The sequence below is a fragment of the Muscardinus avellanarius genome (genome assembly GCF_963383645.1).
Source record: "Muscardinus avellanarius genome assembly, chromosome: 5".
NCBI lineage: Eukaryota > Metazoa > Chordata > Mammalia > Rodentia > Gliridae > Muscardinus > Muscardinus avellanarius.
This window is the reverse complement of record NC_137790.1, coordinates 134,517,541-134,538,923: the sequence shown is the minus strand read 5'-3', so window position 1 is coordinate 134,538,923 and position 21,383 is coordinate 134,517,541. Positions and strand designations below refer to the sequence as shown.

At 44.1% G+C, this 21,383-nt stretch overlaps 1 protein-coding gene across 2 annotated transcripts in view; it reads left to right on the top strand.

Moving 5' to 3' along the window:
• PPP2R3A (protein phosphatase 2 regulatory subunit B''alpha) overlaps positions 1-21,383 on the top strand; it is a gene marked incomplete at both ends in the record, with an annotated part of 116,915 nt that overhangs the window by 79,949 nt on the left and 15,583 nt on the right. For both annotated transcript variants that reach the window (XM_080696238.1, XM_080696239.1), the window contains 3 exons: positions 13,467-13,642; positions 14,686-14,804; positions 17,687-17,793. In XM_080696238.1, coding sequence (XP_080552364.1) covers positions 13,467-13,642; positions 14,686-14,804; positions 17,687-17,793 — 402 coding nt within the window. The remainder of the gene's footprint in view (positions 1-13,466; positions 13,643-14,685; positions 14,805-17,686; positions 17,794-21,383) is intronic.

The window sequence follows — 21,383 nt, the reverse complement described above, 5'->3', positions numbered from 1 at the left end:
CTGTAGTTCCTGCCATTGCCTGAGAACATGGGACTCACTCTTCCAGCAGACTCCATGACTTTGGTCTCACACTGGGCTACACTGTTATTCTCTCCTGTTCTGAGACTTCAGCGTCTCGTGCTGAACAGCTGCTGGCCCCGCTAGCCCTCCAGAGTGCAGACAGCCAGGGGGCCGTCCCTCTTCTGATCATAGCAAGTCCCATCCGGGCATCCTGGACAAGCCTCCTTTGATGTCTCCACCTCCGTGCAGGCTGCCTATGAAATATCAGCTCATTTCTCAAAGAGACATCACGACACATTGCTGAGGTGTCTGCAGCTTCCTCGGGCAGCTGAAAGTTAGCTCCACTAACTGTACATTTCTAAGCTGAGTCTAGGAATCCAGTGTGACATCGTGAGTTCACAGGGTAGATAACTCTGCTGCAGGGCTACACGCCCAGCCCAGCTGAGAGACAGCATACCTCACTCCACTAATTACCACCAAAGAACCAGCAGCTGAAGTGTACTACAGAATCCACTTGGAAGTATATTCAGCAACCTGATATCTCAGAACACTTCACCAAGAGATTATTCCCTACAAAGGCCCTCATATACAGTAGGAATCCATCCCAATGGATGCAGAAATCTCAACACAGGAACACAAGAAGCATGAAGAACAAGGCAACATGATACCTCCTGCAGTTCACAGTTCACTCCCAGCTGACTCCAAAGACAAGTGGATGATGTAGTTGATGAAGTTCAAAGCAGGATGTGGTGGCCCATCCTTGGAATCTTTGTTGTTTTGTTTGTTTTTGTTTTGAAAAGGATCTGGCTAGGTTGCTGGGTCTCAGCCTCCCAAGGACTGGGGTTACAGGCATGTGCATGCAGCTCAGAATTACTTCTGATTTCTCAACACAAACTCTGAACTCCAGGGGAAGGGCTTGGAATGAATATTATGCCAAGCCCTGAAAGAAAATAATTGCCAGCCAGGCGTGGTGGCGCACGCTTGTAATCCCAGCATTTGGGAGGCTGAGACTGGAGGATAACAGTTCGCAGACAGCCTCAGCTACTTAGTGAGGCCTCTGCAACTCAGTGAGACCCTGTTTCAAAATGAAGAATAAAAAATAGGGCAGGGGGTGTAGCTCGGAGGTCGAATGCCCCTGGGCTCCATCCCCAGACCCGCAAAAAAAAAAAAAAAAAAGAAAAGAAAAGAAAATGATTGCCAAGATTACTATATCCAGCAAAGCTGTCCTTCAGAATAAAAAACAAATCTAAGCCAGGCGTGGTGGCACACGCTTGTAATCCCCGCGCTTGGGAGGCAGAGACAGGAGGATCACGCAGGTTTGAAGCCAGCTACGTGCGCTGGCTTAGGAGACCCTGTTTCCAAATAAAAATGTAAAAATAGGTCTGGGAGTGTAGCCCGGAGGTAGAAGGGCTTCCAGGAACCCCAGTACCACCAAAAAAAAAAAAAAAAAAAAAAATCTAAACTAAGAAGAAACTAAAAAAGGAAAAAAGAATCATCAGTACTAAGCTGGAACTATAGAACCTAAAATAAATATTACAAAATAAAAATTACAAATTTTAAAAATCCAGAGCTCATGAGTGTACAAATCTTATCAGAAGAGCAGCTAAGCAAATGAGGAATAGGAGCAACTGAAAACGAGGGAATCTTGCAGAGTACTGTATGTCAGACCTCGTCCTTCATTGGTTTTGTTTTTATTTTTCTCTTTTTGCCCAGTGCTTGGTGAACCTGGTTTTTGAATACCTAAAGCCAAACAGCAGGAAAGTGCTACCTTTCCTGGTCAGTGGCTGCCCATACCATGAGCCAGTCTGGACTTAAAAGAGAGATGGGGGCACGGTCTGAGAAGGATTACAGGAGTGGCTGGTAGAGAATGGAGGAGTGCCCGCTTGAAACTGGCTGTCTGACGTTTGCAATAGAGAATGTGGCTGGCTGGACAGGCAGCCAGGTCAGATTAAAGCCAGAGGGAAACAGCAGCTCATCACTTCCCCCGAGCCCAGAGGGCTGGGGACAAAGCAGTGATTTCCACTCACTTCAGCCACATCAGTCTACACAGCAGGTGAAGGGGCCAGCCAGCAATCCTGTCAGGCTTGCACATGGATCCCTGAGTACGCCAGCAAAGACATTTTGAGGGTTAAATATGCTCTGAAATGCACAAGAGCCCCTGCCCAGCAGAGGTGGCCAGGTGAAGAGCGGCTGGTTTCATGTGCTGACTACCTGACAGGTTTGGTGTGGGGCCCAGCCAACAGCCACAAATAACACCACATTTGCATGGTAGAAGCTCTCCCACAGTGGGCAGTTTCTCCAAAAACCCAGAAAGAAAAGTTTTGAACATCCGTAGGAATTGCACTAACTGACATATTAACTAAATCCTAGTGTCTCCTCAACTCTCTATTCTGTCAGTTAATTAGATCCTCCAAATACCTCTTTTTTTTTTTGTTTCAATTCCTTACCCTACCTTCTTTCTTTCCCCCTTTTTCTTTTCTGTTTTCCTTATTTTTATTCCATCTTCAAATTCAATTTTATATGCATTCATTAATTCATGTTCTATTCATCTTATTCTACAATATCTTTACCTACATTTCCCCTGGAGTTGTAGAGATCATTAGCGATTACATTTTTTGTATATATTGATAATATGATTTTCTCTCAAACTACCACTGTTAACTTGTGGGCACCCTATCCATCTAACAAAGAACTGGGTATTGTAATTAACATCTTGATTATGCTATTTAATGTATTGAAGCTACAATATATCCCCAGCCCAGGACTTATTATAAAGAGATAACTAGCCAAAAGATCCCCACGTAAAAGACAAAAAGGAATCTATCCAACAGATGTGCAAATCAAAACCTCTAAAACCTGAGGAAACAGGCCAGTAAGACACCTCTGAAAATGTATGGCCACTCCTCCTTAACTGAATCTACTGATAATGAAGTGGAGGGAATTCCAGAGAGAGAATTCAGAGTTTATTATTATTTGTGTGTGTGGTACTGGGGGGGTAAAATCCAGGGTCTTTCTACCTCCGGGCTACACTCCCAGACCTATTTTATATTTTATTTGGAAACAGGGTCTCACTAAGTTGTTGAGAGCCTCACTAAGTAGCTGAGGCTGTCTTCGAACCTGCATGATCCTCCTGCCTCAGCCTCCCAAGTGCAGGGATTACAAGCGTGCGCCACCACGCCTGGCTCAGAGAGTTTATTATTAAAATCACCAGTGAAAGCTGGGTGTAATGGCACATGCTGGTGATCCCAGTACTTGGGAGGCTGAGACAGGAGGATTGCAGGCTTGCAGCTAGCCTCAGCAACTTAGTGAGGCCTTCCACAATTTAATCAGATTGTGTTTGAAAATAAAAAATAAAATAGAGCTACGCATGGTGGAACATGCTTGTTAATCCTAGTACTTGGGAGGCTGAGACAGGTTCGCAGCCAGCCTCAGCTACTTAGGCTCTAAACAACTTAGTGAGACCCTGTTGTGAAATAAATAAAAATAGGGCTGGGCGTGTAGCTCAGAGGCAGAATTCCCCTGGGTTCAATCCCCAGTACCACACCCACAAAAAAGAAATTAAGTGAAGTAAAAGACAGCCTAAGGAATGAAAAAGAGATAAAATACAGGATCTGAAAGACCTAATATTCAGTTGAAAGTCTCCCCAGTAGATTAGGCCAGAATGATGACAGGTCTTCAGGCCTCAAAGAGAGAGTATATGATCTTGGATACTCAATCTCTAATAAAGAAAAGACAGAAAGACACCATGATCAGAATACTCAAGAAATCAGGATAGCATTAAGAAATTAAATCTAAGAATCAGTGGCATTGAAGAGAGACTCGAGGTACAAGATTAAAGCATTGATAACCTTTTCTATGAAATAACGCAATTTTCCAAACCTAGGAAACGAGATGGGGATCTACATGCATTCAGAGCACCAAATAGACACGATCAAAAAGAATCTCTTCATGACACGTTATAATTAAAATGCCTAACAAAGAAATAAAGAAAAGGGCTTTAAAAAAAAGCCAAGTCACACTGAAAAGCAAGCTAATAATAATAACTTCTGGTTTCTTGACACAAACTCTGAAAGCAAAGGGCTTAGAATACAAAGCCCTGTTGGAATGATGTATTTAAATCCCTGAAAGGAAGTAACTTCCAACCAAGATTGCAATCTTTGGAAAAACTATCCTTTAGAATCAAAGGAAACATAAAAATTGTGCAAGATAAAAATAATTCATGACTACTAGCCAGCACTTCAAAAAATACTTCAATACTACACATACAAGAAATTAAAAATAAAGCTAGGTATGATGGCCCACACTTGTAATCCCAGCATTTGGGAGGCTGAGACTGGAGGATCACGGTTCACAGACAGACTCGGCTATTTAGGCCCTTTGCAACTCAGTGAGACCCTGTCTCAAAATAAAGAATAAAAAAAATAGGACGGGGGATGTAGCTCGGAAGTAGAATGCCCCTGGGTTCCATCCCCAGTACTGCAAAAAAATAAAAATAAACCTCAGAAGCTGGGCGTGGCGCCATATGCTTATAATCCCAGCATTTGGGAGGCAGCAACTGGAGGATCACAGTTCGCATACAGCCTCAGCTACTTAGGCCCTCTGCAACTTAGACCCTGTTTCAAAAAACAAAAATAATTTTTAAAAAATAGGATCAGGGGTGTAACTCAGAGGTAGAATGCCCCTGGGTTCCATCCCCAGTACTTGGGGGGGGGGGATTTAATTTAATTTAAAAAATAAACCTCAGAGCCTGAGAAAGGATGAAACTTGTTAGAAGAGTAAGTAAAGGAGAACCAGAAACCAAATTAAACATTAGAAACACACTAATATGCCAGAAAATAATAAATATCTCTCTATAATAACAGAATCGTAAATGGCCTCAACTCCAATTAAAAGTCATAGACATGCCTGTAATACTAGTACTTGGGAGGCTAAAACAGGAAGATCACAGATTCAAGACCAGCCTCAGCAACTTATCAAGACTCTCAGTAACCTAGTGAGACCCTGTACTGAAATGAAAAGGGTTGGGGTTAATCCCAGCATTTGAGAGGCTGAGACAGGAGGATCGCAGTTTGCAGACAGCCTCCACTACTTAGGCCCTTTACAACTCAGTGAGACCCTGTTTCAAAATAAAGAATAAAAATAGGGCTGGGGGTGTAGTTTGAAGGTAGAACGCCCTTGGGTTCCAATGGACCCAGTACCATAATAAAAAGGTGAGGCTGAGGTGTAGCTCAGAGGTAGAATGCTCCAGGGTTCAGTCACTAGTAACACTAACACACACCATCCATCCATCCACAGACTGAAGGTGATAGGATGGGAAAAGGTATTCGGTGCAAATGGAGACCAAAAGCAAGCACACTACTCTTATTTCTTTTCTTTTCTTTTTTTTTTTTTTTTTTTTTGTGGCTTTGAACCTGAGCAATCCTCCTGTGTCAGCGCCCCCAAATGCTGGGATTACAAGTGTGGGTCACCATGCCTGGCTTGCTACTCTTATTTCTTTTTTTTTTTTTTTTTTTTTTTGGTGGTACTAAGGGCAGAACCCATAGTTTTTTCTACCTTGGGGCTATACTCCCAGACCTATTTTATACTTTATTGGGAAACAGGGTCTCACTAAGTTGCTGAGAGCCTCACTATGTAGCTGAGGCTGGCTTCGAACCTGTGCGACCCTCCTGTCTCGACCTCCCAAGCACGGGGATTACAAGCGTGCGCCACCACACCCGACAACTACTCTTATTTCTAACAAAGCAGACTTCAAGCTAAAATGTACCAGAAGAAATAAAGAAGGCAACTTCACACTGGTAAAGAAGTTATAGTAAATATTCATGCCCCGAATGCTGGTGCCCTTACATAAAATAAACACTGCTCAATATCAAGACTCAGACCCCAGCTCAATTTTACTGGAAGATTTCAGCACACCTCTCTAACTAGTAGATAGGTCATCCAAGCAAAAAAGTCAGTAAAAACTCTTCAGACCCAAAAATAACTAGCATAAATCAAATGGACTCAGCAGATACCTTTAAACTATTCCTTTAAACAGCGATTGACTACATTCTTCTCAGGTACTCATGGGACCTTCCCCAAAATAGACTATATTTCAGGCCACAAAGCAAGTCTTGGCAGAAACAAAATAGTTGCTATAATCCCTTATGTCTTCAGATCATAGTGGGATGAAATTAGAACTCGACAGTAAGAACAGCCAGAGCAGTTAATAGAAAATAAAAGGCATTATAGAGGATCAGTGTAATGAAGAGTTGGCTTAGACAAGAAAAGCAAGGTTGATAACCCCTAAGCAGACTAACCAAAAGAAAATGACCCAGATCCGTAGAATTAGAGATGAAAAAGGAGGGAGCACCACAAGTATCTGTGAGGTCGAGCATCATTTTGAGATATGCAGCCTACCAAAATTCAACCAAGAGTATATAGAAAACCCAGCCAGCTGGCTCAGATCTCTCACCTTAACTGTATTAGTCTGTTTTCTGAGTTATAACAAAGGCCTGAGGCTAAGTAGCTTATAAAGAAAGGAGGCTTAAACCAGGCACACTGATGTACTATCATCTCAGTACAGGGGAAGCAGGGAGAAGAGGATTGAAGGTTCAAGATCAGCCAAAGCAATAGCAAGTAAATCGGGCTGGGGGTATAGCTCCAAAATAAAACACCCCTGGGTTCAGTCCCCAGTACCACACCACACACACACACACACACACACACACACACACACACACACACGGAGGGAGAGGCTGCAAGTAAGCATTATTAAATTATTAAATCTTTCTTAAGTGTATGGTAGCATTTTCCAGTAGAGAGAGGTAGAATGCCTCCAGGCTCAGTTCCCAGTACCACACATACAAAGTTCTTCTTTGTCTGTAATAATCGTTTTTGTATTAGAGTTGTCCTTCCTTTAAGTACTAAAATATATATGCTGACTATGCAAATGCTACATTTAATTAACTCACTGAGCAGCAGTTGAGTTTCCTCTCCCTTTCCTCTTGAATAGGCAGTGGGAGTTTAGATGTGGATGGGTAAGAAGCACCCATCCAGAACTTGATTTCATGCCGTCCAAGGACAAGTGGTCTTTATGTCCACAGTTACACAAACACAGCCTGCCAGGCGTGTGATCCCAATATACACCCCTCACCCTGTGATCTTCTTTATGTCTACAGTTACACAAACACAGTCTGCCAGGCATGGGGGCACACACGCGTAATCCCAAGATACACCCCTCACCCTGTTTTATTTTTTATTTGGGTACTGCTAAGTTTCTAAGAACCTTGCTAGGCTGCTGAGGCTGGGTTTGAAACTGCAATCCTCCTGTGTCACCTTCCCAAATTCTAGGATTACAGGTATACACCACCATACTGGTGATAAATTACTGTGTGTGTCTGTGTGTGTGTGTGTGTGTGTGTGTGTGTGTGTGTGTGTGTACGCGCACGTGCGCGGTACAGGGATGAAACCCAGGGGCATTTTACCTCCAAGCTACACCCCAGCCCTGTTTTTTATTCTTTATTTTGAAACAAGGACTCACTGAGTGGCAGGGAGTCTCACTAAGTAGCTGAGGCTGGCTTTGAACCTGCATGATCCTCCTGTCTCAACCTCCCAAGTACTGGGATTACAAGCCTGCACCACTACACCTGGAGATAAGTTACTTTTGATACAAAAAAAAAAAAAAACCTCTGCATTGGAAGAAATTTTTGAGAGTATTCAGTAGCTGCAATAAGAAAATTCCCTTTGAAAGTGTTTAACCATACAGCCAGTGTTTAACCATACAGCCAGATCCTGGTTCTAAACTTTCAGTGATAAGTAACCAGGTAACTTGTTTATTCTTCTAGGTCCACATTCAAAAACATCTCTCTTTTGTACTTTGATATGTATACTCTCTATTTCTTACAGAATTACCTGTGATTTATCTACTACGTTCTTCATATATTTAAAAGGCACTATCAGTACCTTTGGCAAATATTCAGGCAGCTTATCTGTCTCTGCATTCTAGCTTTCTTTCTCTCACAGGAGATACAGCGCATCCTCTAGCTCCACTTACTGCAAAGTGTGTGTGTGTGTGTCTTTGCATGAATGATGGAGCCCAGGGGCATTCTACCTCTGAGCTACATCCCCAGCTTTTTTTTTTTTTTTAAGCAAGGTCTCAATAGGCTGGCGAGCATCTCAACTAATTGCTAGGCTGTCCTGGAGCCTGTGAGCCTCCTGTCTCAACCTCCCTCCTGAGTGCTGGGGTTACAGACACAAATATACTGTACACTTTTATATATAAAAGTAACCTGGCTTTATATACTTTTTTTATATATAAAAGTAACCCAGCTATATATAAAAGTAACCTTTTATATGTAAAAGTAACCTGTGTGGTGGTTGTTAAGGAACAAACCCACAATGATAAATGAAGTAATAGAAGAGCTAGTAAAGTAAAGAACTTCATTCTTAGTTTAAACTTCAGTAACATGTATTTAAGTTTATGTTTCTTAGTAAAATAAGTTGCCTTTCACTTGAGTTCAATTAGGTCCTTGTCAGAAATCAAAATGTATAACTGGGTATGGTGGCACAGGCTGTACTCCTCACTGCGTAGGCTGAGACAGGGCAGTCACAGGTTCAAAGCTCGCCTCAACAAATCAGGCTGTTAGCAACTTAGAGACCAGGGGGAATAATCCACTCCCCTCCCCCCGTTTGTTTTTTGCAGTACGGGGAATAGAACCCAGGAGCATTCTACCTCTGAGCAACATCCCCAGCTCTATTTTTTATTCTTTATTTTGAAACAGAGTCCAAGTTGCAAAGGGCCTTGCTAAGTAGCTGAGGCTGTCCGCGAACCGCGATCCTCCTGTCTCAGCCTCCTGAATGCTGGGATTATAAGTGTGTGCCACCTGGCTCTCCTGCCCCTTTTTAGTAATATAACAACACTACTGTTTTTTTAAGAAGAAAAAATAGGGGCCGGGATATAGCTCAGGTGCAGCACTCTGTGTTCAATCCCCGGTTCCAAAAAGACAAAATGGAGGGGGGAGGAGGGGAGGGGGGAGGAGGAATAATAATGGTAAATACCAACACATTTATTGTAGCCCTCTGCATATATCCATCTTTTCAAGGTTTTTTCCACAATCTGAAATTGTTCCAAAGTGAGTCAGTTCTGAGAGTAGATATGATACAACTAGGCCACACCATGCCCGCTGGTACCTCATGGCTCCTTGGATTTGATGAGCGTGCCCCTGTTCTTTAAAAGTAACAATAAACATCAAGCAAGTACAAGTTTTAAAATATATTCCCAAAAGAACTTTGCAAGTATTACATTCAGTATGTTACAATTACATAAAATTTATCTTCCTCAGAAAGATACACGCAGAGCTTATTGTGACTTACCTGAGAACTTGTAACAGTTATAAAATGTTCCTGTGTGCTGGCGTGTGGCGCCGGTGATCCCCGCACTTGGGAGGCTAAGACAGGAGGATCGCGCAGGTTTGAAGCCAGCCTCAACTGAGTGAGGCTTTCGGCAACTTAGTGAGACCCTGGTTCTAAATAAAGTATAAAATAGGTCTGGGAGTATAGCCCGGAGGTAGAAAAGCCCCTGGGTTCCACCTCCAGCACCACAAAAAAAGAGTTCATTGTGATTGGAAGGAGTCTGAGACTGGAAGATCAGAGGTTCGAGACCAGCCTCAGAAACTTAATGAGGACCTCATAATTTAGTGAGACCCTGTTTCGAAATAAAAAATAAAGCTAAGCCTGGCAGCCCACACCTATAATCTCTGTATGTGGGAGGCTAAGACAGGAGGATCACAGGTTTAAGTCTAGTCTCAGGAACCTAGCAAGACCTTGTTTCAACCAAGAACATAAAAAGGGCTAGGGGTATAGCTCAGAGGTAGAATGGCCTTGGGTTCAATCCCTACTACCAAAAAAAAGAGGTTGGTGGTGGTTGTTTAAGGAATAAACCCACAATTGTAAATGAAGTAATAGTAATGGAAGAGCTCGTGAAAATAAAATTTCAGAGACTAGATGGCAGATAAACTTAGCAGACTGCCTGAAACCTAAGCTAACAGAGGGGGAAAGAGTCAACCAGATGTCTAGCAACACCTTCAAACATTCAGGGCTCGGACATCCCAGGAACCTTGCACGTGGGTGTGGGGTGAAGACAGAGCCAGCCACAGGAGAGCCTGTGGACAGTTCACTTAAGAAGTTGTTAATCTCCAGACTGTCCTGGCAGGAGGTTGGTGCTTTTCCCCTGGGGCCCGGGATGGGCGGGGACAGGCATAGTGGGCTCGGACTGTGCCATCCCCTTACATTGGACCACAAGGGTGAAGTGAGTAGGTGTAAAGAAAAAGGATTGAGTCCGTCATAGTTTGGAGGCCCGCGGGTGCTCCACCGTCAGCTCTGCTCTGGTGAGGCCCACGGCGGGCCAGTCAGGAAGGAGCGACCGCAGGGCTGACCAGAGCAGCGGAGGGGCGCCCTGCGCCACTGTGACCTGACCACCCCTCCCCGGGCAGAGCTTTGTCCCCACTCCTTGCCTCACTCTGGGGATCCAGCTCTTAGCACTTAAGCGCATCCCGACGGCAGCAGGTGTCTTCCTGTCACCGAAGGAGGACCGCAGGTGCGGGGCCAGCCTGGGCAACAAATTAAATATGCAGGAGGTGGGCTCAGAGGCTGCATGCTCTGTGATCAGCACACACACACAAAGGTAAGTGCATATTAAACGCTGAGATGCCAGTCGGTTTACAGAATGCTGTCTACCTGCCTGAACCTCCGATCAAGAGACTAAAATAGGCTTTTCTGTGGAATCTGACTAATCTAAGAATAAAGACCTGAAGTTTTTAAATTGGGCATCCCCAAGGAAAGAACTCATCCAGATCGCTCTACAGTAAAGCCTGAGCCAACAAGCAATGGATCTGACTTCTGATTGACTCATTAGCATCTACTCTTAAATATGAACAGAGAACAGAGGCTCACTAGATAACCGAGAGTACAGTCTGGCACAAAAAAGACAGAGACCAAACAAATGTGGATGGAGGAGGTAATTTTGAGAAACAGACTTTCAGAGAAAAAACTTTAGCAACAACATCCATATCCTCAGATAGAAGAAGAAATTATACTCACAGGACATGCATAGAAAGACTATTTTATAGGGAGGGAAGTACCAAGCACTGTGTGCACGCACGTCGCTGCCAACATGTTTTACATTATGGTGTGGGTCTGTAATTAATCAATAAAAGCACATTATAAATAAAAAGATGATTTTATAAAAGAACATTCAGGGGACCAACAAAAGAACTCTGCAAAATCAAAATTATAACAATAAAAAACAGTATTTAGAAAATAAAGCTAAGTAAGCCTGTCAGAACAATTTTAAAACCATCAAGCAATTGAGAATAGAAAAAAGTAATGAGATTAGAGAAGCAGGCCAAAAAAGTCTAACACAACAAAACTGAAATATGATGCAAACCACGTAGTAATCTTAAAATTTAACCACAATGAAAAAGTAAAAAGTAGGTTAAAATCAATTTTAGTTACATATTTTGTTTATCCCAGTATACTTAAATGTTACTACAACTTGTAATATAAATTATTAAAGTTTCACATTGTTTTTATATGTAGTCTTTCAAAGTCTGTTGTGTATTCACACTCAGCACACATCTCCTACTGGACTTGTTACAGTGCAAACCCTCAAAGGCTGTTGTATCGGATGTGTGGGTCTGAATAACAGGATTCTAGAGAAGAAACAGAAGCAAGACGAGGCATAGGAAGTAAATAAGACATTTCAAGATGGCTCCAAAATCTGAAGGGTACTGGTTTCCAAACTGAAGAGGCTCTCAGAAAAGCCCAGCTACACAGTCAGATCAGACCAAGGCATTTCATCATATTTCAAACCACCAGGGACTCAGAGGCCCTGTACAGTTAAAAGATCAGATTTCAATATGGCTTTAGATTGTCTCAGCAACACTAGATAGAAGACTAGGCATTGGTGCCTTTAAAACTCTGAAGAAAGCCGGGTGTGGTGGCGCACAATTGTAATCCCAGCATTTGAGAGGCAGAGATTGGATCGAGTGCAGCCTCAGCTACTTAGGCCCTTTGCAAGTTAGTAAGACCCTGTTTAAAAATTAAGAATAAAAAAAGAAAAATAAATATCCGGGTTTGGTGGTGCACACTTGTAATCCCAGCATTCAGGAGGCGGAGACCAGAGGATCAGGATTCGAGGACATCCGAAGCTACTTAGGCCCTTCACAAGTCAGTGAGACCTTGTTTCAAAAAAACAAAAAGACTAAAACAGGACCAGGAGTGTAGCTTGAAGGTAGAATGCCCTGGGTTCCATCTTCAGTACCACACACACACAAAAAGAATAAAATAGATAGGGCCTGGGTATAGAGCTCTAAGGTAGAATGCTCCTGGGTTCCATTTCCCAGTATCGGGGGAAAAAATCTGAAGAAAAAGCATCACCAACTTTTTTTTTTTTTCAGTACTGGAGATAGAACCCAGGGGCATTCTACCTCCAAGCTACACCCTCAGCCCCGTTTTTTATTCTTTATTTTGAAACAGGGTCTCACTAAGTTGCAAAGGGCCTCACTAAGTAGCTGCGGCTGTCTGCGAACCTTGAATCCTTCTGTCACAGCCTCACAAGTACTGGGATTCAGGTGTGTGCCCCCTTGTCCAGTATCATCAATATTTAATTCTTAAAAAAAAAATACCAGCCAGGTTCAGGGATAGAAAAGCAGCACTTTGAAACAACCACAGTCTGGGCTGGGTGTGCTGGTGTACGCTAATTGTCCCAGCCACTCAGGAGGCAGGGACGGAGGATCGCAGGTTCACTGGCAGCCTCCGCCACTTAGCAAGGCCCTCCGCAACTAAGTGAGACCCTGTTTCAAAAAAAGAAAATAGGGCTGGGGTAGCTCAGAGTTGGATGCCCCTGGGTTCAATCTCCAGTACCACAGAAAAAAACAAAGGCCAAATGTGGTAGCATGCACACATGGTGTAAAACCAGTACTTGGGAAACTGAGACAGAAGGAGTGTAGGTTTGAGGACAGCCTCAGCAATAGCAAGACTCTTTCTAAATTTAAAAAGGCTGGAGTTACTGCTCCGAGGTGCTATACCCCCAGTACCACACACACACACACACACACACACACACACACACACACACACACACAAGAATGAGAAGGGCATATAGGTCATCTTTCATAGTACAAAGTCAGTACCGAGTTTTTACCCACAGAAATACAGGAAAAATAAAAGGTACTGTCTATGGATAGTGCTTGATTCTGGAATGATAAAGGAAATAAGTCTGCCCGGTTGAGACAGGAGAATCACTTGTTCAAGGCCAGCACATGGCCTTAATGTACCAAGATGTAGCTCAGTAGTAGAATATCCTGAGTTCAGTCCCCACTGCCACCAAAAAAGAAAAATAATTTAGAGAGAAAGATGGGCAGAAGTAAATCTGGGTGCATAAAGAGCCCTTCCCAAGCCAGTGCTAACGAAGCATCCTTGTCTCCTAGCGTTGAATACTGGTTCCGCTGCATGGATGTGGATGGAGACGGTGTGCTCTCCATGTACGAACTCGAGTACTTCTACGAGGAGCAGTGTGAGCGCATGGAGGCCATGGGCATCGAGCCCTTGCCGTTCCACGACCTGCTGTGCCAGATGCTGGACTTGGTGAAGCCAGCCAGCGATGGTAAGACCAAGTGGACGGCAGTGTGCACTGCGTGCCTTCGGAACAGAGTGGGCATGGAACCCCGATCGTCCTAAGGTGCTCAGCTTCCCAGAGTCTTGTTAGAGGCTTCCCAAGTAGAGAAGTGTCTAACGCTTCTCCTTGATGGCCAGTGTAGAACCAGCAGTGAGTGACGGCAAGCCCACTGTAAGAAATAGAATTATCGCCAGGGGCTGGGAGTGCAGGGAGCCGGGAATGCTGTTTGATGGATACAGAATTTCTTTGGGGTGTTAGAGAATGTCGTGGAACTAGATGGTGGTTTTATCGGTCGGCTTTTTCGTCACTATAACCAGAATACCTGAGAGGACCAACTTAGAGGAGGAAAGGGTTATTTGGATTTACAGTTGCAGAGATTCAGTTCATGGTAGCCGTGACCTGGACGACCCTGGCCAGGGTGGAAGATGCTGCTCTGCTCCTTACGGCCAGAGGTGGAGACGGGAAGCAGCCAGGAACAGGCGTGGTCCTCAGCTCCGCATCCCCAGTGAGCGGCGCCTGCAGGCCTGGCTGCCGAGCTGAACAAGGGCTCGAGGGCTCTCTACATCCAAACTCTGAACAGCGCAGTGCGCGTGCACTTTGAGTGTGCTACTGAATCTACCACTTAAATGGTTAAAACGGCGGATTTTAAGTTATGTGAATTTAATCCAATTTTTTAAAAAGTAATTTTTATAATAAAATAAACATATACATTGTGTGTGTGTGTGTGTGTGTGTGTGTGTGTGTGTGTGTGTGTGTGTGTGTAGTAAGGATTGAACCAGGGACATTCTCCCTCTAAGCTACACCCCCATCCTTTAAAAAAAATTTTTTTTTTAATTTTGAAACAGGGTCTCACCAAGTTGCTGAGTCTGGCCTTGAGCCTGCTGTCCTCCTGTCTCAGCCTCCCAAGTCCTGGAATTTCAAGTGTGAGCCACCATACCCAGCAACATATAATTTTAGACATCTGTAAAAGTTTCTTCTCTTGCCAGGACAGCTCTTGATGAAATTTACCAGATGGATTTGTTTTTCTGTAGGCAAAATAACTCTACGAGACCTGAAGAGATGCAGAATGGCCCACATCTTTTACGACACATTCTTTAACCTGGAGAAGTACTTGGACCATGAGCAGAGAGACCCCTTCGCCGTCCAGAAGGTAACGACATAATGTAACTTTGAGGGCTGCCGTATCAGGGGCTGGGTGCCACATATTAAAATGTTCTCTGCATGTAGGAATCACAGTCCTTCTAGAAATAACACTTAACATATCTCGTCTAGCACTGAAGAGAGAATGAGGTGTAACGGGGCCAGCACCACAAAAAAAAAAAAAAAAAAATAGAGAAAGAGAATAAAGGAATGAGCACACTCTCAGTGTTCTGGGTAGATATGCAGAATGTTTTTATACACACATTATAAACTAGTTTCAAGAAAGTAGTTTTTTTTTGGGGGGGCTAGTACTGGGAATGGAACCCTTCTACCTCCGGGCTACACTCCCAGACCTATTATATATATATATTTGGGGGGGGGGGGTCGGGGGATGGAACCCAGGGACATTCGACCTCCGAGCCACAACCCCTGCCCTATTTTTTATTCTGTATTTTGAAACTGGGTCTCACTGAGTTGCGGAGGGCCTCACTAAGTAGCTGAGGCTGTCGGTAAACCACAATCCTCAGGTCTCAGCCTCCCGACTGCTGAGATTACAAGCGTGCACCACCATGCCCGGCTTATATTTTTTTAAATTTGGAAACAGAATCTCTTAAGCCACCACGGTTGGCTTCAAACCTGCATGATCCTCCTGTCTCCGCCTCCCAAGCACGGAGATTACAAGCTTTCTCCATCACACCCGGTAGTTTTGAAAAAAGTCCTTTTGCCGGGAGTGGTGGCGCACACTTGTAATCCCTGCGCTTGGGAGGCGGAGACAGGAGGATCACGCTGGTTCGGAGCCAGCCTCACTGGCTTAAGAAACCCTGTTTCCAAATAAAAATATAAAAATAGGTCTGGGAGTGTAGCCCGGACATAGAAGGGCTTCCAGGAACCCCGGTCCCACCAAAAAAAAAAAAAAAAAAAAAAGAAGTCCTTTTAACTCTTAAAAATGTATCTGTAGGCATATCTGTATTAGGAAGTATATTGACCTTGAGCACCTTCCCCATACACAAAAACCTGGAGACCCCCAGTAAACCTGGACTCATAACCTTGGTCAAAATAAAAAATAAAACAGAATTTTATCACCTGCTCCCACCATTCCCTTGTTTTAAGAGTAAAAGTGAGCCCGGTGGTGCCACACGCCTTTCATCCCAGCGTTCGGGAGGCTGAGACAGGAAGATCACAGGTTCACGGGCAGTCTCAGCTACTTAGTGAGACCTCTGCAACTCAGTGAGACCCTGTTTCAAAATAAAGAATAAAAAATAGGGTTGGGGTGTAGCTCAGAGGTCAAATGCCCCTGGGTTCCATCCCCAGTACTGGGGGAAAAAATGCAATTATGTTGATAGGAAAGGACTCTCTGGATCGAGTCAGAGTCCAGATGCAGGAAGTTTTTGCTGCCTTTCCTGTTTGTTCCACGTGTTCCAACTGTTTAGCTAAGTAAGAGTAAGAACACAAAGCACATTCTGAGGACAAGCTCCCGACAGCTCAGCGTTCGCTCTACTGCGGGACGGGATCAAGGTGCATTGTTACTGACTCAAGACAGTATTAGGTGCCAGTGACTTTAACATGATCCATTATTTTATATTTACAAGTAAAACAAAGAAAAGTTTCTAATTATAAATCTGTGATGCATGGCAATTTCACAGATGTTAAGAGGGTAGGGCGAGGGGCATAAAATAGACCAAGTACAGTAAGTAACACATTATATAGTCAATGCTCAGGTACTTACCTTCTTCTAGGTATAACGAATCCTAAGCCCTGGGGCAGTATAAACTCATTTTCAACTTGGAAAGACACTTACCAGGAATATGTAGTTTATGACACTGCCCATATGTGGAAGGGAAAGAAAATGTATGGCCTTAATCCCTTTTTTTATTTTATTTGTGCTCCTCTCACCTAATTTAAGCTTTATTTTTCTTTATGAGGTGAGCATGGTCTGTATTTGTTTAGGTCTGTAGAGAACATTATCACTCAGGGAGTGCTTGAGCAGTCGCGGGCTGCTGAGGAGATGCTGAGCTCATGGAGACGACCCGGGCAGGCGCTCAAGAGGGAGCCACAGTGAGAGGGCGACCTGGGAGAAGGGCTGCCCAGGAGGGACTCCCAGGACAGGCCCCTGAACCGGCTACTAAAGGAGCAACAGGAAGACCGTGCACACCACAGGCCTCTCCACACAGCCGCTGTCCAGAGTGCTGGGCAAAGGGCTGCTTACAAGGCTATAGGACCTGGTAGAACGACTGCCCTCAAGCCGGGCGTGGTGCGCACGTCTGTAGTCCATTTGGGAGGCTGAGTCAGGAGGATCGCAGGTTCAAAGACAGCCCCAGCAGCATAGCAAGCCTCTTAACAACTTAGCAACAGAGGTAGAAAGCCCCTGGGTTCAATCTAGTACCACGGGGGGAAAGAAAAGAAACAAACCTAGGAAGAACCTGTTTCAAAACAAAAAATAAAGCCGGGCGTGGTGGCGCATGCTTGTCATCCCCGTGCTTGGGAGGCGGAGACAGGAGGATCGCGCAGGTTCGAAGCTGGCGCTGGCGTAAGAGACCCTGTTTCAAAAATATAACATAGGTTTGGGAGTGTAGCCCGGAGGTAGAAGGGCTTCCAAGAACCCCAGTACCACCAAAAAATAAAAATAAATAAAAAGGGCTGGGGGTGCAGCTTGGAGGTAGAATGTCTCTGGGTCAAGTCCCCAGGAAGGAAGGAAGGAGAGAGAAAGACCACCTGCTAAACACATGGTTATAATTCCGTGGTTTGAGATATAGAAAATCGCCATGGGAGTGTCGCCTCAGCACCCATTTTAACACGTTGAAATGAAACAGTAGACAGCATCTGTGATGGCCTGCCTCCGGTTCTTGGCCTCTAACTGTCTTTGCTTCCTGTGGCTGCCGTCTTTCTAATCAGGATGTTGAGAACGATGGGCCAGAGCCCTCTGACTGGGACAGGTTTGCTGCCGAGGAGTATGAGGCTCTAGTTGCAGAAGAATCCGCCCAAGCACAGCTCCAGGAAGGGTAAGTCCTTGCACTACAGAACTTTTAACAGGGACACCCATGTCAAGAACACTTCAAAATGCTTTTCTATTTTTTTAGTTCTTGAATAGCGTACAAAGATGGCTGGCTTAGCCCACCTTACTTGAATGGCTTCTCCTGACAGTCTTCTTTCCTTCTTCACTGATTTTCTGATAAAGACTTCTCATGTCTCATTTCCTTTGATAAGTCACACCTTTCCCAGAAACCGCGATCGCAGAGCAGGGCACCACTACTTTATTGATACCAGTAAATCCTACGGGAAGCAACAGGACCAGATGCTCCTTTAAGTAATAAAAGATAGTCATGTTTAAACAAATCTGTATCATTCATGGTTTGTGCATTCAACCCCATACAGGAAGTAGCTCCTACATATAATATATACTGATCAAGGCAAAATTTCATAAAGGAATAATGTTAAGATCAGCACCTGGAACATGTCAGCAATTTTTATAATTTACTGACTTTTTCCATCATTTTTAATGACTTCTAATAATTCCTCTATTTATCGCTTAGTTCTTATTTTTCTAAGTCTTTCAGTTAACACTTACCAGTACATTCATATGACATAATATTCAAAGAAACAAATAAATAGTGAAAGTCCCCTCCCACCCAGTCCTCCCCAGAAGCAGCCAGGGCTCTCTTCTCTCCACGTGTATGTGTGTTTATACAAATACATGTACATTTCCTTGCTTTTATTTCTTTTTTTTTCTACATTCAAATGGATAGCACAGTGTATGCAATATTTGGTACTTTGCTTTTCTACACTTAATATATTGAAGGTATATCTAATGACTCGTATTTTATTGCAGCATAATCATTCTACTGGGTAGTTATTACCATTATTTTATAGTCCTCTGTTGATTGACATTATATATTTACCATTTCACTATTAGGGTGTGGTCGTGCACACTTGTAATCCCAGTATCTGGGAGGCTGGGACCGGGGATCACAGACTCAGGGCCAGCCTTGGCAATTTAGCAAAACCCTGTTTCAAAATTAAAAAAAAAGCTGTGTGTGGTGGCGCACACTTGTAATCCCAGCATTCGGGAGGCTGAGACAGGAGGGTCACGGCTCACAGACAGCCTCAGCTACTCAGTGAGGCCCTTTGCAACTCAGTGAGACCCTGTTTCAAAATAAAGAATAAAAAATAAGGCTAGGAGTGTAGCTTGGAGGTCGAATGCCCCCGGGTTCCATCCTCAGTACCGCAAAAAACAAAAAATAACAACAAAAAAAATTAAAAATGCAAATGGCTTTAGGTGTGGCTCAGCAGTAGAATACCACTAGGCTCAATCCCTAGTGTCCCCACAAAGGAAAGTATGTTGTTCAGTGAATCATCCAGTATCCATGTCGTTTTATACATATTGATAAGTTCCTAGACCGTAGAAAAGAAGCACACTTAAACTAACATTTGCAAAGACATAAGAGGCTTTAGAGAAACCAAGCAACGAAGCAAAGCACACCACAAGCCTAGGCCCAAAGGGGAAGGAGCTGAAGCTAGCACCGGAACCCAAAAGAACAGCTGTGGGCCAGGCCCCCCACCGGGGCCGCCAGGAACCCAAGTCAGAGGCTGGGGCCCGGTGTATCCACGTGGCCACACAGTGGGCCACACAGTGGAGGGCTGGAGAAGACAGGAACGAGAGCCCACAAGCAGAAGTAAGGTTTTCAGAATTAAAGTTACTTTATTATCTCATGAAGCAGCATGAGGAAGAAGAGCACCTGTGGATGTTTACAATAGTGATGGCTGAGGGCAATCTGAATATCTATCACCCAGGGCAGGGGCGCACACCTGTAGTCTTAGTACGTGGGCACCTGACAGGGCGAGGGCAGGTTCAGCCAGCACGGGCCGATGTAGCAAGACCCTGTTCAGGGAGCAATAAAAGGACCAGGTGTGGTGGCACACGCCTCGGCTGAGCCGGGAGGGTCGCAGGTTCCAGGACAACCTCAGTAATCTAGTGAGAGACTTTCAAAAAATAAGTAAATAAGTAAATAAAAGGGGAGTAAAGGTGGAGCTCAGAGGTAGAGTACCCGTGGGTTCAATCTTCAGATCCACTAAAAGGGCAAAATTACACCATGTATCCATAGTATGTATGAGGAAAAACCTAACTTATATGCACTAGAAAAGAGAACAGTGGAATAAATAGATAATAGAAAACTTACAGCCAGGCACAGTGTGTGGACCTGTAATCCCAGGTCTCAGGAGGCTGAGACAGGAGAATTGTAGGTTCATGGCCAGCCTCAGTACTTAGGCCCTTCACAACTTAGTGAGGCCTTGTTTCACAATAAAAATAAAAAATAGGACTGAGAGTGTACCTCAGAAGTAGAATGCCCCTGGGTTCTATCCCCAGTACTGCTAAAAAATAAAAAATAAAAATAAAAAACAACTGAAAAGCTTTTTTGAAATTAAAGACCTGAGTACAAATGGCTGGAAGTCACATCGTATCTGGGAAGCACTGAGATGACTGGTCCCAGATGTGCATTGTCAATGTGCTGGAACTCAAAAGTGAATATTTTGGGAAATAATATTTTCAACTCTCTCATACAAGAAAAAGAAATTCTATTCCCAATAGTTTTATACTAAGCTAAGATGATATTCAAGCATAAAGACAAAAATGATAATTTAAAAACATAAGAACTAGGGGTAATGTAGCACCTTGAGCTCTTTAAAAGGGACACAGTCAAGAAACCAAGAGACCCAGGCAAAGAGCAGAGGTGGCCCTGGCCGGGCAGGCTGAAGGCAGCAGCAGGCGCGTAGAGCATGGGGCACAGAGCACAGGAGCCGGGGAGCAAGCAGCTGACGCTGGGAACGGGGAAATGCATGTGTGCAGTCTAGACATAACTGAAATTAGGGGGTACAGAAGAAGGAAACACATGTGTAAGTTTCATTAACAGGTCTTAACAGATACCTTCTAGCTGCTAAACCAAGTTGGAATGGCTAAAAATAGTAAGGTAAACACTTAATACTGAAGCCAAACTAAATATTTTAACTCAGTCACAATGACCATGCAGCATAAACTAAAGAAAATATAACTAAGGCAAGCGTGTGTGTGTGTGTGTATGTGTAAGTGTGTAACCGGGAATTGAACCCAGGGGCGTTCTACCTCTGAGCTACACTACAGCACTTTTTTTTTTTTAAACAGGATCTCACTAAATTGCAGAGGGTCTCAGTAAGTTGCTGAGGCCGGCTGCAAATCTGCATCCTCCTGTCTCACCCTCCCAAGTACTGGGATTACAAGCGTGCACCACCACGCCCAGCTAGGGCAAATATTTTTAGGTCAATGAGTGTCAGAGGAATTATTAAAAGAAAAATTCGGCTGAGCATTGTGGTACACACTTGTAATCACAGTACTTGAGAGGCTGTGACAGGAGGATCTCCATCCGCAGCCGGCCTCAGCTACTTAGTGAGACCCTCTACGACTTAGTGAGACCCTCTACAACTTAGTGAGACCCTCTACAACTTAGTGAGACCCTGTTTCAAAATAAAGAATAAGCCGGGCGTGGTGGCGCACGCTTGTAATCTCCGTGCTTGGGAGGCAGAGACAGGAGGATCGCACAGGTTCGAAGCCAGCCTTGCT